We start from the raw sequence: 18,103 nt of genomic DNA, 5'->3' as shown, positions 1-18,103 counted from the left end.
ATATTACAGTATTTAAAATGTAAAACGTTACACGACTATTGCAGCACTTTAAGTTACTCTCAACAAAATAACTCTCGTTGAGTGTTAGCAAAGATGCTCAACTTTTGCACTGTATATGGACTGAACCGGGACTGAACCGGGACTGAACCGGGACTGAACCGGGACTGAACCGGGACTGAACCGGGACTGAACCGGGACTAATCTTGGACTAGGACCTGGAATCTAGGACCGGCCCTGAGAGAACCCCAAGCCTGTGGAGCAGGTGTCCGCAAAGTGCAATTAACCTTGTGGAGCGTGGAGCTCTGTGCGGTTACCCGATGGTCTATGCAGGCGCACCTCCAGGCCCATCCTGACACTCGGAACCATTTCGATGGCGTTTCACCGCTGCTGATATCGCGGTGATTATAATGAATTTGTATTAAGAAAATTGGAAAAACCCACGACTTCAGTCCAGGTTAAAAATGCATTGGAACGCGCGTTACTCACATTTGTACTGAGTAAAATATTTTATTTTTTTCCCTATAATGCCTACATTACTGTGTTACAGTAAAAAGCAATGTATTACAGTAATTTGTTACTTTTATAACTCATTAATCCCAACACTGGTAACTTTATTGTTGGATTGTCACCTGCTTTTGTCTATGGAGATGTTAATGCTTTGTCTGAAATATTTCACCGTATGTAGTTGTGGAGACTAAACCAGGCCAAGTTACTGGTCAGATCTGTGCAGAGGTAACTCCGCTCAGTCAGAATGCCTGTTTTTCCAGCTATTTTTGAGCAATAAAACCACCTATAGCTGAATAAATGTAAGGTAGATAAGTTTAACCTCATACTGTGGAACATTCGAAGCAGAGCAATGACATATTCATAGAAACAAAAAGATAATGGACTTCCAACTGAAAAGTTACATAGTGCACCTTTAAGTGAGCAATGATAGGCTATTGGGATGTAGTTATTAATAGAAATGATTACACCATCCCGGCATCCACAGATTGGAGACCATTTTAAGCAACAAGTGACTTTTCTCCTTAAGAATGTTTGAAAGAATTTGAGACAATTTCACACAAACAATAGAGCAGTCAATCAGAAGAACATCTCTGCACATTTCTTAGGGTGTTTCCACTTTGCAGTGGTCAGTGTCTGTCCAAGTAAGTCCACTCCAAATAGCTTCTGTTGCTCAGTGAAGATGTAGTCAGATAAGTGTCCAAATATACTACACAAGTTACTTGTGTGTGGAGTCAAAAAGGTAGAAAACAGTTCAACCATGCTCAGTTTTGGGTGTCCCGTTCACCACTAGTAACATTGTATTGTGAAGGAGTTATATAAGGAAGAAAAAAGACATTAATCCTCTTGGAAATTTGTTTATGATTTGTTGAGATTTGAACTTTACTTCCTTTATTTTTCAATGTGTGTGTTTACTCATTTAGCACAAACCCAGGGGGACGACAGGAAACAGATCTGACCAGACACATAATTACAGGAACGAGAAAGATGGTGGCGGTGGTTGCCATGGCTGCCAGCCCATAATAACAGGATGGTTTTGCATCCTCAGAAAAGAATGAGTTCTTCATATCCTCACACTTGGGGCCATATGGAGTGTTTAAACCACTCACAAACTCCAGTCACGTGATACTATGGAATCCAAGTGTAAAATGAATGGAGAGCATGTACGTTTATACTAGGTCAAGGGTTATATGAAATAGATTAAGTATTTAATTCTGTTTATTTTGTATAGCCCAAAATTACAACTGTAGTTGCAGCACTAGGCTTCACAAAATTGTTGATACCAAACAACAGAAAGTTAGAAAATCATTGGTCAATAAGGGACAAGAAGAGTAACCAAACTTTACAGTAAATGAGGAACTGAATAAATGTCCCAGAGCATCCACTGTCCTTAGACTTGACTTCTTGGCAAGGTCAAAAATCCACATATACTTTTATTTATTTGAAATGGAAAATCTATTAAATTGAATTAAAACTTGCAAGTCTCTTCTTGGACATCTTGTTTTGAGCTGGGGAATTGTGACAGTGTGTTGGCTTTAGGCATCATCTTGGCATCGTCATGAGACAGATGGCACAGCAGAGTGGACATACGGTGGTCAAATGTAGTCAAGCTTCTTGGGTTGCTTTGGTGTTAACATTTTTAGAGTGTAGTTTCAAGACCTCCTGTGTTCAATTATGAACAACATGGATTTTAAAGGGCCCATGTTACGTTATTTTCTGATCTATGTTATAATGTGTTTCCTCAGCACAAACAAACCTGAAGTTGTTCTTTGTTTCATTCACACAAACCTACATATTTAGGATGAGTTCTTCTCGCAAATAGAAAACACTCTGTTCCACATTGTGATGCGATGTGGTAATACAGGATGCTCTCCACTGTGTTTTTAAATTCTATATGCTTTCACTAGAATTATTTGGATAATTTCAGCCTAGGAATTGCCAATCTCTACTGAACTAAAGGTAAAGGAGCTGTTAACTTGAAAATTACCACTACATTCCACACTCTTGTTTTCATTCCGCACTCTTCTCTCTAATTTATGTAATTAATGTGTCTCTCTTTTTCATTTCATCATGATTTATTTATGTTTTGTTTTATTGTGATTTTAATGTATTTCTTTTTCTGTAAAGCACCTTGAATTAGTTTGTGTACGAATTGTGCTATACAAATAAATTTGCCTTTCCTGCATGACAACACAAGGTAGAACAGAGCATTTCGAGACTAATAAAAAAATATTTGTCAAACTTGTGTGAATGAAACAAAACTCAACTCCAGGTATGTTTTTGAGGAGATAACAGTATCCTAACATGGCTTAAAGCTTACTGGAGTCACTTTTGTGTGATGCAGGACCTTTAGACTAACCATGCAAGCAAGTTTAAATTTTTAATATGTTTCGATGTTTTTGCAGTTTGCCAAAGCTTTGAAGCACTTTGGGGAGGATGAATGTAGGATGCAGCCAGACGAGTTCTTTGGGATCTTTGACACGTTCCTTCAGTCTTTTGGTGAAGCAAGACAAGACCTGGAGAACATGCAGCGACGCAAAGAAGAAGAGGAGAGAAGGGCTCGAATGGAGGCCATGGTAATGCACAATACACCACTGTGGTAGATACATGGTGAAAATGTGATCTGAAAAGGGGGCACAAATCCTAAAAGACAAAATAAGTCTCAGATGAAGATTTGGTGAGATGTTGATATATAGTTCATAATAAATAAATCAGTACATAATTTGTTCATAAATTTCTTTAATCAAACATTTTAGTGTACATTTCGATATCATATTTTTTGCAATTTTTACTGATTATTGGTTGCTGATTGGTAGCAAATTAAAGCAATTATGAGGTTGGTCTTCAGAAGAGAAATGTTGTGAGATTTTCATTTTGCAAGATCCTGTGGCCTAACGGCTAATTGTAAATGTTAACCCTATATTTCATACATGATTGACATATTTGTAGATAAATGTCTGATAATAAATTGCTTTTGTGTGTAGCTGAAGGAGCAGAGAGAGCGGGAGCGTCGGACCAAGAAACCTGGTACGACAGAGGAAGTGGGCGGAGAGTTTGACGACCTGGTATCTGCTTTACGCTCGGGCGAAGTCTTTGACAAGGACCTGAACAAGTTTAAGCGAAACCGTAAGCGCTCCGTCAATCAGCTAGTGGAGGGAAGTGGTGGTCGTGAACGCGCTGTCACTAAGGTCAACTACTAAAGATAACGAAGGAGGAAATCGTAATGTACAAATCCAAAAACACCTCCTTCACTTCTGTCTGTTACTGACTGGTTACCAAGAGCCGCGAGAAGGATGCAGACTTCGTTCTGTCTCGCTTTCACCTGTTGAAGTTGAAGATGCTTTGGAGCTAAGCCTGACAACGAGCAGACTAACTGACAGACCACTGTGACACTATTAACTGTTAGCACTGTGCTAAAGTGTTGTTTTCACTTCCTGTTTGGACACTCCCTTTTCCCATAACCCCAGGAGCTAATCATAAACATTGGGATTAACCAGTCACACTGTACATAGTGGAAGGTCAAGTGACTGAGCGGAAGACATGTATGCATAAAGTTACTTCACAAATGGTCATAAGGAGCTATAGGCAACTACTCATCCCCTCAACAAAGCAGCAGCATCTCCACGCTTCTCCAAATCACGCCAATGTTTTCACAGCCCACGCATACGAAATGTGCCATAAAAGCATTACCTATCCTGTTTAATGTTTTGTACAGTGCTCTGGAGGTGTACAGGAGAAGTGTGAACCTGTATTACTGCAATTAGGTGTGTATCAGTACATATATATTTATATCTAGATGCAGACAAGCTAATTGCCAAGAGGTTTTTCTATGTTTCCATGGCATTTTGCTTTATTGTACGCTGGTGTTGCAAGTTCACAATATTATGAGCTTTGTGTGTATAAGGAATTTGTGGAAGCCCTATGTACACCTCAGCACCTCGTAGCTTTTACCCAAACCAGGAAGTATCCTCTGCTCAGTAATTAGCTCTACTTAAGGTCATGAAGGAATACCATGTATGAATTTATATATTTTGTAGCGCAAAAGATTTTTTTTTTTTTTATTGGGGTTCTTACTTGTTATGGATCTGACCTATTGGTGCTAAAACAGTTTTGTTACACACAGCAGGAATACATTACTCATTTAGTGCTTTCAATATTTCAATTCATATTTATTTACGACAGCATTGTCATAGCAACATAGCACTTAAGAATAGATGCAAAGTTGTGTCAGTGTGCAAGACACTGACCGGCAACAATTCAAATGTAGTGACGCAATCTCAGACGTTTTCTCACATAGAAATATAATTTAAAATCATTATAAAAACAAAAACATGAATGGCTGTTTATCGAGGATTCAATTTTGCAGAATTACAGAGGGTTTAGAACAAGAATTACCCAATTTTACTGCCACTCATTCCATTTTGATAAGTCATGACAAAATATATAAATACAATTATTGTTTATCATGTCAAATTTCACAACTTCATCAAATATTGTCACTGCACTTAACTTTACAAGCAATCATACAGATGTCCCATATCACTCGCAGGCATTCTTTCATTTTTTTCAAGTTCAAGTGCCTCTGCTCCTGCCCCACAGCTGAAAAATCCAACAATTGGTTGTAACGACTTGGGCGCCATCTTGTGGTGAAACGTGCCACTTGCATCAGTTGTCTTGTGTTATTTAATAGCGTCTCAATAGCTATAAGTAGTTCATTTATTTTTTATTTTGTAGGCACAACATAAATGAATCCCTCGAGTTTCTGTTACCATAAGAAAAAAATAATCATTGGATTTTTCTAAGAGATATTTTCTGTTGAACCAAAAGCATTTAAAGTTAAAACAATATGAAAATAAGTCTCACAGATGAATTTCAGACTGACCTGGTTTTCATGTCCTTAAGGCTGTTTTGTTTCTTATCCTCTGCAACTTTCCACCACTTTCTGCAAACCAGATTTTGACAGACTCTAAACTCCTAACCCATTTGAATTGTAATATGTTTTATTTTATTATAGCTGGCTCTATTTCCTAAAGAGTTATGCGTTGTCAGTATTATTTCACATTTGTGTTTGTTACGGCCATTGACTGGCATATTGTGGAGTGTCCAATGATGGAAAAAACACAGAGGAATGAAATTAGTAGCTGTTTAATGCACTTTTTGTACTATGGGACATTTCCGATTTTGCAGCGAGTTTGCTCTTAGTATTGAAGATTACGAGGGGGGGTAAGGGGGCAAGTGCTGATGGGATAAAAGTGGGCTGTTAAATAAAGGGAGGGAGATGTTTCTATCACTTGGCATCGACTTGCATGTGCGAACCAGGTGCACACCTTTTTATAAGAAGTAATGCTTGCAACACGGCCAACCTGTGATGTGAGAAAAAATTTAAAAGTTGCACCTAATTTTTGAGGTTGTAAAATTGTAAGGAGTCAGTATTTTTACGGTTGGATTAAATATCCTCCACCGAAAGATGTACAGTTGGAAAAAAAATCATTTTGTACACCATTCGTGATGTTTGACAAAAGATTAAAAAACACATCTGAGGAATGTTCCATTTACCTGTAAATTATACCTCTATTTATTTGCCTTATTTAGTTTGCTATATTTTGTATGTACACACATCATTACAATAAAATGTTATATTAAAGGAATATGAATAATAAAACTGTGGTCCTTGTATCATGTATGATAAACTTGTATGAGAAGAGAACCTTTTTGCATTATATTTGATTTGTATTTTTCTCACCTTGTGTTTTTTGTAGGGTTACAATAAAACTTGTCCCTGGAACCTGTCAACAAAGGCTCTTTTTAATAAATGGGCAATTAGGTGTGTGGATTTCCAGCACGTTCAATAGAAAAGCTATGGTAATTCACAACTAAATTAAAATTTGAGATAATCTTTTGCTGCCTTTTAGTTTTATTAATTACATAATTTATCCATACAGTTATTATAATTATTACGTTTTTATGCAAAGGACCAAGCTAGAGTGTCTCCACTCTGTCCCCAAATAGGTGTTGTTTCCCAATACATGAGTATTTGAAGACGTGTTCAGTCATTTAAGCTTCTTCATAAATCAATTTGATGAAAATATTTTAAAAGTAAACTGTACACGATGGATGAATTAGTCTCATTAAACTGACTTTATTCAGTGTTCTTGGGTCCAAACAGAAAGACCTCTTGCTCATCCTCCTCAGACTCTACATGTACTTCTTCTATGGCATGACTATCAACAGGAATACAGCGAGGCATAAGCTTCCTTCCCAGCTACAGAAAACAGAAATTATCTTTAAACAAAAGTCTACATAAATATGATGTGAGCCTGTGAGAGAAGTGCCTACAGAAACAAAAACAACTTTACTTTTTTGGGAGGATCCTTGAAAGTTCTGTCCATGCACTTCTTGACTCTTTCCTCTTGTTTTTGTCTTTCTAGTCGAAGCTGCTCTTCTTGTTGTCTGTGAAACATTTATATTGGCTAAGTTGCAAAAGAAAGATTGCATCACAAAATCATCCAAGAATGTCTATGTTGTAATTGGAAAAGGCATTTTGTGCACATGCATTGCATAATGTTTTAAAATGTATCTTGGGATGCATTCACATTTGTCCAGGTTTGGTCCTGGTCTAGTTTAAGTTCAGTCCCAGGTTTAGTCCAAGCTAAGACCCATTGTTTGAGTTTTGTGTGTGGTAATAATGGCTATAACATTTCCTTTAGGGGTCAGTTAAGTTAATATATCTTCAGTTGCCATCTTCTAAATCTCAGGTATGTATGTATTGAACTCACCTGATTCTCTTCTCACTTTCCTTAATTTTCAACATTGTTTCCACAAAATCATCAGGGATGCTCTCCAGCTGATCCAAGAGGGTGACCACTCGCCTCTCGATGTTGGCTACCTTCTCCAGGGTGGTCAAAAGGCACTGTGCCCACTTGTCCATGCACTGAGTGTACTTCTTAGACACCTGGTCTGCCAAAGCATCCAACATTATGTCCTGTACAAATGATAAGATAATATTCATAAATAGTAATGTATACGTAGTAATCTACAATGTTATCTTATAGTATTTTTTTTTACCTCATTGGCTGTTTTAATTGAGTCATACAAAATTACTCTCTGTTTTAGCTTTGCTGTACTTGACTTTATTGCATCAACTCTCTTTGTCAAGTCAAGAATCTGCACTTTTTGTTTTTCATCAGCCTCCTTCCTTCATTTAAACAGAAAAATATTCACTAATTCAGCTTTGAAGAACTTGTTTACTTCTGGCTATCACTGCAACTAACCCACTATAGTTAATGAAGAGGTGTTCCACTTATATAAAATAATGGTATATAAAATAAGTTTAACATCTTTGTTTTGTTTTGAGTTAAAAAGTGCTTTCACACTTGCACAACAATCACCACATCAAAATTGGGACTAGACCAGGACCAAAGCAGGACCAAACCAAAACAAGTGTGAACTTTACAAAATGCACCTCAATTAAAAGATGGATGAAACTGAACCGACTGATAAAGTGAAATTGTTACAAGACAATTATCAAATGCTGGTTAGAAACATGATTCTAAGTAAATATATACGTACGTCTTGGCTAAAATGTTTACAATGGCCTGGTTGAGCTCCGCCAGTGTCTCGTCCACTTTGTGAGCGTTTCGAATCAGAGAGAGATTCTGCTCTGTCATCACTGTTTTTATGTCCAATAGGTACTCTGGTGCGGACATGAAAAGTGCAAGGGAATTCTGGGATAAAAAAACAGATTATGAATAAAAACAAAAGGCTTTAGTAGTGATGTTTGATAAACTGAACGCACATCATCTTTGACTCCACTTGTCTGTCTGTAAAAACAAGATCACGCACAAAAGGCTGTATTAAGACCGGTACTTACAAGATAAATTACTTGCAATACTTTTGGAATATTTAAATGTTACAAAGAAAAATGTATATATTAGTAATAGGGCTGGGTGCCAATACAGTAGCAGGGAAAGCATAGAGTACTACTGATAACAAACGAGATGTTGGTATCAAAAGTACTGAAAGACTTTTTTTTTTTTTCCAAGATTCTTCAGACAAATCATATTTTTTGGAATGAATGACCATTGTTATTCTGTTTTATCATTCTCAATAATGATCAATTAAGGAATAGGTAACATGGTAACATGATGTACATACTTTGTTGTCTGCGTCTCCTGCCATTTGACTACAGACACTTTATATAGAACCTCTTTGCAGTGAGTATACAGACTCAGAACACCATCAATGCGCTCAATATCTCTGTAAAAAATAGATAGAAGGAAACGAATTTACAAAAGACTTAAGATGAATGAGTGTAGAATATAATGTTCAGTTCACAAAATGCACATGTTTTGATCTTATTTACAGAATATTTAATTACTGGGCAGTGATAGAAAGAGTGCTGAAAATGTGTACACAATTATTAGTAGTAGTACAAATAACAGAAATGGTTATTAAGTTTTTTTCAGTTAGTCACATCACGTTCACCCTTTTAGTTAAAATCATTTGATTCTTTCATTTCTTTTCATAGCATTTAATCTAAAACTTGGTTGTTTTCTATTGTGTGCTTTGTGTCACCATGGTAACTGTGTAACTGCCCCTCCACACCTCTCAATGCTCTTTCTTTCTTCAATCAAAGCCTCACTCAGCTCATCCAACGCTAGCTCTGTATCCCTTGCCTTTTGAATCCTGCCAACAAAATACAATATATATTAAGGAGGAATGATGTTATATTTTATTTTTGTCTGTTAAAAACTATTATGTCTACCCAAATAAAGCATTTTCAGCCCTTTTCTTGTTTTCATTGAGGTAACTCTCATGGCATCTCTGGCTGACTTCAAGTTGTTTGTGAAGCAAAAATAGTTGACACTCTTCTGCATCAGTTACTCTTTTTATTGCTTTAATCTGTGCTTTGTATGCCTCTTTGGTCATCTATAAGACAACAACTGTGCCATTAATATGTCTAATGTGTCTAAAATAGTTACTCACCTCAAGCTTAGCCTTCTCTGTTTGAAAAGCAACATCATGCCTCTTTTTTTCTTTCATTAATGTTTCTGAAAAGCAGAAAACAAATTTAACAAATAAAGTATTATGATACATTAGTTTAGGTGCTGCATACCCTTTTTCAAAGTCAACCATTGTTCTTTCAATGCCCTTTGTTTAACGTCTTGTGGGCCCTCTTCCTTTTTAAGTTCAACAGGGTCAACACTGAAAATATCTTGCAATTCCTAAAAGGAAAAAAAAATAAAAAATTGTGAAATGTGTGTGTGTGTTACTAGTAAGTACTAGCAAGTAGCAGTACTTAATACTACTAAGTGTGTTACACTTACATTAGTGAGCTGAGCCACAGGTTCAAAGGCCAGCTCCTCCAGTTGGTCTTTTATGTCCATGTCCTCCTCCGGGTTCATGTCCACATCTATATGTTAATTATGAAGTACAAGGAGCTTAATTAATTAATGTGTTATTCGGCTGCACACAGGCAGAACACATTGTCCTGATTGCACTACAGCTTCACTCAATCATGGGTCACAAGATTTCAGTGTTAAATGCCCTCATTTCTACAAGCACACCAGTCACGCTCAGATTATTAACGTTCATGTAAACTAGCATTTACATTACATTTAGCAACTCTTCTCATTCTTCATAGCTTTTGTTCACTTTAATTAACTCACCTGAGTCTATTCGCGCCGTTGAGTGATGCATGCACGTGGCAGTAGGCACGTGTGATCCACTTTGGTACGTAAACAGACCCGTACGTTCAGAGGATTTTATATATTCTTCACACAGCCTAGTTTCAAGCTTAGTAACCATAGTAACCATAGTAACCGTCACTGCATTTATACTTCCAAACGTCTCTAATGTCAATGCTGCATTCTCTTAAAGAAGCACCAGAAGGCGCTGAAAGTCAGTTTGAAAATTGACCAAAACCCACGAAACACAGCAACAAATAAACAAATGGAGGCGCCCGCAGCAGTTAAGAACGCGTCTGTTGTAAAAGAGTCAAGACAATTAGGGAAGGGATGTATTTAATTTTTGTATCTGATTCTAGTCACTTTTTTTAAAAGTTCACTATCGAGCCGTGTTCACTACTGACCCCAGCGGTTAGGTCACGTAGAGCTGCCTTGCAAAGATTGCACATATATGTTGCATGGATTTATAAGAATATTTTATTAAATTTAAATCTTACATGGTTCTGAGGAGACGGACCAGATCAGGGACAGTATCCGACAGACCTCAATATTGTGCCGTTGTTAAATAGCCTGCAAATCACTTTAGAACAATAAGCTTTTAATACTGTGCTATTTAAATAGCCTACAAAATTACGTTCATCTTAAGCAAACGGGCTACATTTCACAATTCGACATCTGCTAGAAACGACACAGTTTAATTCACAGTTCCTATGTTGATGTTTAAAAAGCAGGATAAATTGAGCAAAGAATGGCTCCAAAACTTTGTGATTAGTCAGGCAGCAGGCTACTAACAAAGTTCAATGAAGTAGACCTGCAATTTTAGCTAATTTAGACGTAGCCTATTAGGTTATTATTTTATTTCTGAAGACTATTTTTGCTTTCAATAGATGGAGCATAAATAACTATAAATAGTATATGTAAAAATCAAAAAATTCATCAAATAGACACAAAAGGAATGGGGAAAAAGAAAACCATCCAAAATATTATCAATAATGTTCTTTATTTATTTCATATAGAGTGCATATTAATGAACATTTCTGTAAATATACCAGAATTAGCCATGACAAATGTTAAGAACACTCATAGCATTGACTTTTACTATAGAGGGCTTAAGTTATTACATTTTATATAACTGAATATTAGTGTGCATTTGCATTAGTGTTACATTATATGAGCAGGTGGTACTGACAATAATGTTTAGCTTCAATATTTGGGAGATGACTGACTGTTGCAGTATGTTAGTATATATCACACGATATTGACAGAAGAGTATAGAAATAACACTTCATACTTTAGGTTCCTTTTATTTTTTGCAGTCTTTTGTTTTCTTATTTTGGAGAATATATTAGATATTAATTATAATTTTTGCAAATAGGCTATCCAAAATAATTTTGTTGGTCACTCACCTATGTAGGCCTAAAAGAGTTGAACATGATTGTACTTCACAGGCATAGACTGTATGGACATAGCTGACTAGCTGCCGCGTTCCATATAGGTGATCATGGGGATGCTTCCGGCTCCTTCTGACCCTGGCTCCAATGGACGTACATTGGAATATTGTCACCCCTCTCGGTGTACTGTAACTGATGCAGAAAGCCTCGTCATTTTGGCCTTAAAATATTCATATTGACCCACTGTACATAATTAGTAATAATTTTTAATACGCCGTTTTGTCCACAGAAAAATTGTTAAATTCTTGGTTCCAATTTCCCCCCATAACTGCTAGCTTCGGTGAGCTTCATTTGGCCATAGCCAAACGCTATAAATTATGTTACACTCCCTTAGTCCACTTCTTTATACTGTTTATGCTCTCTAGCATCCTTTCACATCAGGGGATTTTATTGTGTTCTGAAAGCAATGGAAGTCCCTTTTGCCACCAGTTTTACTGATTAATTTGACGTCTGTGATGATGATGTTATGGGTCACAGCTTTGCACATGTCGTAGAGGGTAAGTGCGGCCACAGACGCTGCAGTCAGTGCCTCCATCTCCACTCCTGTGCGGCCTGTGGTGCGACATGTGGTGCTGATAATAGCGGCGTGCTGCTTCTCATCCAGCTCAAATGTGACAGTAACATGATCAAGGGGAAGTGGGTGGCATAGTGGTATCAAGTTTGAAGTCTGTTTTGATGCTAAAATCCCTGCTATTTGTGAAACAGCTAACGCATCACCTTTAACCAACTGGTTCTCCCGTAAGAGTGAAAATGCTGTGGGACCTAGTAGGACTATAGCTTGAGCTGAGGCTGTTCTACATGAGGGAACTTTCACGCTAACGTCCACCATGGATGCCCGGCCCTGGGCATCTGTATGTGAAAGCTTAGCATCTGTATCGGAGCTGTGATGGCATAGTCGAATACTCTGGTGTAGTTTGGCATTAGGTGGAAGTGTGCAAGAAATGGGGGCAGGTTCAAGTGGGCTCCTGCTCGTATTGGACCGAAGGTGTCCATATATATTGGGGGAAAAGACACGGGTGGGCTTTGTTGAGGCTTTCCAGTCAGTAAGGCACAAAACATCCTCCGAGTTTAAAATATGGTGGAGACTAATTCTTCCAGGATGTGTGGTTTGGGGAAGTGACAAATGGCCTGTAGGAAAGTATACACAAAAAATAACAGCTTAATAGAAGCTAACATCAGTACAGGGCAAAGCAAGACAGGTTTCACTTAAAAGGCTGTCATCGGGAAAGGGTTACAAAATAAAGCTCCATGAGGCACCTAAATACAAATGTCAATAAGCCAAATACTATGTCTCAATATACTAACAAATCATTTACATTAACACTTCATTAAAAAGGTGCACTGTATAACTATTGGTCAGGGAGCCCATCACTTGCTTGTCTTCATGGCCTTATGCCACCAATCTTTACAGATAATTGACATTAATGATACAAATACTCTGAATTATTAAATACATTGTTACTGTCACCTGGAGACAGATAGATGTCATACTGTGGAACATTCCTAATTAGCAAATTGTGTTCACTGACAATGGCTGTAATCTCCATAGAGACAAGCAGGTAGCAACACTCCACCAGAAAAGTTACATGGTGCACCTTTAATGTGTGTGAAACTAGTACCTTTAATTTATGTCAAAATTGTTAAAAACTTTGCAAGATTCATCACCAAATCACTGTTTGTATATAAGTAGAGTTTTAGAGATACTGAGCCATGAAAGCACTATCAGTCAACAGCAGTGCATAACACACTTTTGAAGAATATTGTACTTTTTGTGGTGGCTCGTAAGGGTATACGTACACTGTCACCCACCAATGAAGATCATGGGCCTGTTTTTCATTTGGGAGATGTTGAACATCCCTGAAATAGAAAATACAGTCATGTAAACCAGCGGTTCCCAAAGTGTGGGGTGGGACTAAAACTGGATTTAATTTTTTATTGATAACAGTATAGTAAAATTAGGTCAAATAACACACAAAATTATTTAAATTAATACAATTCAACTTAAATTGTACTATATGAATTAAAGTTCATTGTACACTGTTGGTCCCAGCCTGAAAAGTTTGGGAACTCCTGGTGTAAACTGACTAGACCTGGTGACCTGTTGTGCCGGATTAGCATACCTGCATGCTGCTTCTTCTTTCTGCCAACAGCTGCTCCAATTATCTGTAGTAACTCTTCATCTGACGCACCAGAGCGTATGGCATCACGCAGGGACACCTCCGTGTTGCCAAACAAACACACCTGAATGATTTAATGTTAAGACATTAAATAATAACAAACAAAAATCCAGTCATGACTCGAAATTCACCTTGAGGTTGCCATCCGCGGTGATTCTTAAGCGGTTGCAGGTACCACAGAAATGTTCAGACATGGAAGTGATGAAGCCCACCTGTCCTTTAAAACCAGGAACTTGATATGTCTGGTATGGATAAAGCATATTAAATCAATAAATAACTTTATATACTAAAATAAATACATAGAAAAAGAATAATCAGACCTTAGATGTGTCTGTTGGCCCTGTTTGAACCATTCCAATGTCTGGCCAGTGCTGACGAATCTGGTCCAGCATCTCCTGATAGCTCACCATCTTTTTAAAATTCCACTTGTTTCCTGTAAAAAGGCAGCGGTACATTGAAAGCTAGTTTTTTTATACTATTTTATACTATCTATCTGCATTAAGCAGTAAGTCAGTAAAGTAAAAAAAGAACTCACCATCAAAAGGCATGTACTCAATAAATCGCACCTCCACAGGCTTCTTCTCTGTGAGTGCCACAAAATCCATTACCTCATCCTCATTAAATCCTCGCATTACCACACAATTGACCTGCAGGGAGAAGGACATGACAAGTGCCTATTCATTACTTAATACTGACATAATGTGCGTATGTATGTTAGATTAAATTGGCCATTCTGACTTGCATAATGATTCATCATGTGTGTAGCACTAAGAAAATATAGAGCAGGCAGAGCCAGTAAACATACCTTCACGGGATTATAGCCCATTTCTATTGCCTTGTCAATGCTCTCCATGACTTTGTGAAATCCTAGAAACAGATAATAAGAAATAAGATATGTTATAAAGTGTTTGGACCATTTGTTCCAGGTGCACGTGTATATGTGTGAGCTCAGCAGTGCAGGTGTGTGAGACTAGGTGAGCAAACAATTTTTGTGTACATTAGGTCATGTTTCTCTCAGCGTTTTGGGAGTGTACGGGTCATCTTAAACATCTCACTACAAAGTGAGTATTGAGTAGCTGTAGTACCTGTGAGGTATTATGAGGTAGTATTACCATTGTTTTAAGTCCATTTTACATAACAGCTTTAACCATTTTGTGATTTGAGCTACATGCTTTTGCTATGGTTTACTACATATTTACATACCCATACCCATTGTAAAGATTGATATTTGTGAGCACAACTGCATATAACTGTGATGTAAATATCTATTTATAAATAAAAGACAAAAGAAAACTAAAGATCATAATTATCCCATTTACCTTTCCGTCTGACTATAAACTCAAACTTGGCTGGTACCAGAGTGTCCAGGCTGATATTGATGTGGCTTAAACCAGCCTGCTTGAGCCGGGGCAGGGTCCTGGCAAGATTTAAGCCATTGGTTGTGACAGCAATGGTTTTGAGTCCTTCCAGTTTCCTTAGTTCAGCTTTTGAAAAAGAGAGACAAAATGAGTTTCTTTCTATGTAATCACATCAGTTTGTAGTGGCTCACATGACATCTCACCAGCTTCTCGTGAAATGACAGAGTAATGCTTTTACTTAGTCACACATAATTGACCTATTCAACAAAGACTTTTCTTCTATGCTACTATGGTAAAAACAAACAATTGTTTATAAATTAAGATAATGGAGGTATTTTAAACTTCCTTGCCAGTCACATGTGTACTATAGTTTAATTTGGAGGTATGCATGAAATAGTTAACCATTTAAACGTGCAGTTCTTGTGAGTGACCCAAGGGTGGCATTAGTGATATCATCACAGTTAAATGCTTCTAAAGATTTTATAGAGGGCACAACATTCTGGTAAGACAGTGATAAGTAAGTAGGTAATAGTACTACTATATAAAGTGATAAGTAAATGTAATAGTACTATCATATGCTGCCAATATATAGTATAGTACTTTTCAAGCTATTCAAAGATGCTTTACATTTCAGGAAAATGAAAATTTAAATTAGCGTATAAGATGATTGTTACAAGTGCTAAATCTAAAGGAGGATGTATTATATTGTATTAGTATCATGACACTCTCAATGCAATTTCTTAAATGGGAATTAAAGTTAAATTTGATGATGACATCCCTATCCTCACCTATAATATCAACCACATCAGGGCGGATAAGGGGCTCTCCTCCAGTGAGACGAATCTTATCAACCCCCTCGTGTACAAAGAGGCGGGCTATGGTCAGGATCTCTGCAGTGGACAGCAGCTGGGCCTTTGGCGTCAGCTTCACTCCATCCTCTGGCATGCAATACTGGCCTGGTCAAAAAACATAGAAATGATAGTTTTTGACAATAAACGTATGAAAGAATAATCAATAGCAGTAACAAATGTATTGCATAAAGGAAAATAAGATTATGTGTGTTATGTATAAGTGTATTTCATAACAATGAAAGTAAAAAGATCACTGAAATTATTGACTACGCCACATAGGCCTATAATAAATATGAATAACATATGGAATTTATTCCCATAACTTTGGGCCTGAGACTGACTAACAGTGTCTAATTATCATCAAGTCTAATTATGATTAATTTACTATGTAATAGATTTATTAGAAATAAAAAAATATATATTATGAAACAGTAATAGCAGGCTACTGCTGAGGCCGTATTAGTGATAACAGCTGTCTAGTAACAGCATCAGTATTGGCAAAAGTATCTGTAATTTTAGTTGTGTAGTAAAGGAGTAACTGGGCATTCATTTTTACATTCTTGATACCGGTACTTTGTGACTAGTATTCAAAGTGTTGAGTTCTACTTATAGTTATAACTAGTTCAGGATTACTTTAAAACTATCCTCTTTTTAATCTAAGTCATACTGGAAAGACAAATAGTGTATTGAATGAGGTGTTGCAATCAAAAAACATACTTACAGCGGAGATTGCACTTTTCAGTCAAAGATATGCGCAGATATGAGTGCCTCCGGCCAAACGTATCGGTCAGGAAGGCTGAAAAGGGTTTGCTGTCGTCTGTAAACCTCTTCTGCACATGCAATACAATGGACAATAGCAGGTGAACTTTGACTGTCAAGCTTGTCAACTTTAAGCAGCCCAAGCACAGGTTGTTACTCATTAATGATTATGTTTGCAAATTAAACATACAACAACCACACAGAAAATGACACTAAATTAAGTTTAGTGCGGCCCTTACCTGTTTCAAAGCTGTTTTGATAGAAAATTTGTACTTGTGAGCAGCTGAAGTAGTGTCAATAGATTCAAGTTCACTCTGCTTTGGGGCAACGCTGGGGTGCAGCTGTGTGTCCGAGTTTGCACCTCTTACGCACAGTTTTCTAAAATATTGCACACGTCTATGTCCGTCCAAGAAGCGGCAGAACAAACTAGCGTGAGTAGCCATGGTTTAGGATTTGACAGCGCCGCGCGATGTTTACGAAGTCGCCCCATGGAAGTATTACGAGGTGCCCTGATAAGAGTCAACTTCAACCCGGTTATAGTGGGAGGAGCGTCCGCCAATAACCAATCAGCTCAAGGAACAGTTGTGCTGATGAATTCTGGGTAATGTAGTAAAAAAGACGATGCTTTCTCATTTGTCCACTAGATGGTAGTGCACCCTTATCTGCATATTATAACAATGCTGACCAGTGTTAGTTATTGACAACCAACACAATGCAAGTTTATAGAGCATGTGCACACTGGAAATAGGGCATAGACTATGTTTTTAGATCATTATACAGGCCCAATAACGCATTATCTTATATACAGTCTATGGTTTTACTTTTTACTTTATGCTTAGTATTCACACCTGAGACACCTCCAGTTGAACAGATTGTGTCAGCTGACTATAGAGGCAAAGCACATCACAGCCAGACATGCTATGAAACGGGCTTATGTTCACCAAAGACAAAAAGAAATTAATATCTATAATAAAAATATATCCTTAAAAGTGTATCCATAATTAAAATCTTACATAGAATACGGCAGTGTTCCAAGTGAAAGCTTATGTTGAGAGAGAGAAGTGAGAAGTGACGAATAAATAGATCTAAAATAAAAAAAGAAATACATAAAAACATACCATTAGGAAATAAGTTTGTTTTGTTTTTTTAAAGGTGCACTGTGTAACATTTGGTTGGGGTCTGTCACCTCCTTGTTTATGTCAGTGCCTGGAATGTTCCACAGTATGACATTAAATTTTTTACATTACAGGTGGTTTTATAGCTCAAAAATACCTAGAAAAACAGCCACTGACTATAATCGGGATTGCCTCTCCACAG

At 37.2% G+C, this 18,103-nt stretch overlaps 3 protein-coding genes across 5 annotated transcripts in view; 1 reads left to right on the top strand and 2 right to left on the bottom strand.

Annotated features, from left to right (window-relative positions):
• daam2 (dishevelled associated activator of morphogenesis 2) overlaps positions 1-5,360 on the top strand; it is a 46,862-nt gene extending 41,502 nt beyond the window's left edge. Inside the window, exons 24-25 of the mRNA XM_055155163.1 lie at positions 2,910-3,080; positions 3,489-5,360. Coding sequence (XP_055011138.1) covers positions 2,910-3,080; positions 3,489-3,704 — 387 coding nt within the window. The 3' untranslated portion in view covers positions 3,705-5,360. The remainder of the gene's footprint in view (positions 1-2,909; positions 3,081-3,488) is intronic.
• An 814-nt stretch (positions 5,361-6,174) lies between these two features.
• On the bottom strand, positions 6,175-10,244 carry LOC129410673 (cilia- and flagella-associated protein 100-like). Its single transcript, XM_055159422.1, has 13 exons — positions 10,173-10,244; positions 9,831-9,916; positions 9,620-9,728; positions 9,490-9,554; positions 9,269-9,432; positions 9,109-9,189; positions 8,659-8,760; positions 8,300-8,324; positions 8,074-8,228; positions 7,570-7,699; positions 7,281-7,486; positions 6,861-6,954; positions 6,175-6,766 (listed from the first exon to the last, which is right to left on the bottom strand). Exons 1-13 carry the CDS (start codon positions 10,201-10,203, stop codon positions 6,644-6,646), a joined length of 1,371 nt encoding a protein of 456 aa, XP_055015397.1. The 5' UTR covers positions 10,204-10,244; the 3' UTR covers positions 6,175-6,643.
• A 953-nt stretch (positions 10,245-11,197) lies between these two features.
• mocs1 (molybdenum cofactor synthesis 1) lies at positions 11,198-17,310 on the bottom strand. 3 transcript variants are annotated; one of them, XM_020919415.2, is made up of 11 exons: positions 17,026-17,310; positions 16,749-16,857; positions 15,965-16,132; positions 15,138-15,302; positions 14,624-14,685; positions 14,354-14,465; positions 14,139-14,251; positions 13,950-14,060; positions 13,762-13,882; positions 13,451-13,498; positions 11,198-12,769 (listed from the first exon to the last, which is right to left on the bottom strand). In XM_020919415.2, the coding sequence occupies exons 1-11, from the start codon at positions 17,227-17,229 to the stop codon at positions 12,003-12,005; spliced, it is 1,980 nt and encodes a 659-aa protein (XP_020775074.1). In that variant the 5' UTR covers positions 17,230-17,310; the 3' UTR covers positions 11,198-12,002. The 3 variants fall into 3 exon arrangements, with proteins under 3 accessions (XP_020775074.1, XP_055017244.1, XP_020775075.1); XM_020919416.2 differs by having other exon boundaries at positions 12,629-12,769; positions 13,439-13,498; XM_055161269.1 differs by lacking the exon at positions 13,451-13,498.
• Between the last annotated feature and the right edge of the window lie 793 nt (positions 17,311-18,103).

The sequence above is a fragment of the Boleophthalmus pectinirostris genome, unplaced genomic scaffold (genome assembly GCF_026225935.1).
Source record: "Boleophthalmus pectinirostris isolate CB_2022bp ecotype Guang Dong unplaced genomic scaffold, ASM2622593v1 HiC_scaffold_10, whole genome shotgun sequence".
NCBI classification, from domain to species: domain Eukaryota; kingdom Metazoa; phylum Chordata; class Actinopteri; order Gobiiformes; family Gobiidae; genus Boleophthalmus; species Boleophthalmus pectinirostris.
This window is presented reverse-complemented; position numbering and strand designations above follow the sequence as displayed.

Coding starts and splice junctions, on each gene's coding strand:
- LOC129410673 (XM_055159422.1), bottom strand. CDS start 10,203: ATGCATCACTCAACGGCGCGAATAGACTCAG. Junction 9,433..9,489: donor CAGAGAAGGCTAAGCTTGAG/GTGAGTAACTAT, acceptor GTTGTCTTATAG/ATGACCAAAGAGGCATACAA. Junction 9,190..9,268: donor GCTGAAAATGCTTTATTTGG/GTAGACATAATA, acceptor TTTTGTTGGCAG/GATTCAAAAGGCAAGGGATA.
- mocs1 (XM_020919415.2), bottom strand. CDS start 17,229: ATGGCTACTCACGCTAGTTTGTTCTGCCGCTTCTTGGACGGACATAGA. Junction 16,858..17,025: donor TCAAAACAGCTTTGAAACAG/GTAAGGGCCGCA, acceptor TTGCATGTGCAG/AAGAGGTTTACAGACGACAG. Junction 14,686..15,137: donor GTTTATAGTCAGACGGAAAG/GTAAATGGGATA, acceptor ATCTGTTTCTAG/GATTTCACAAAGTCATGGAG.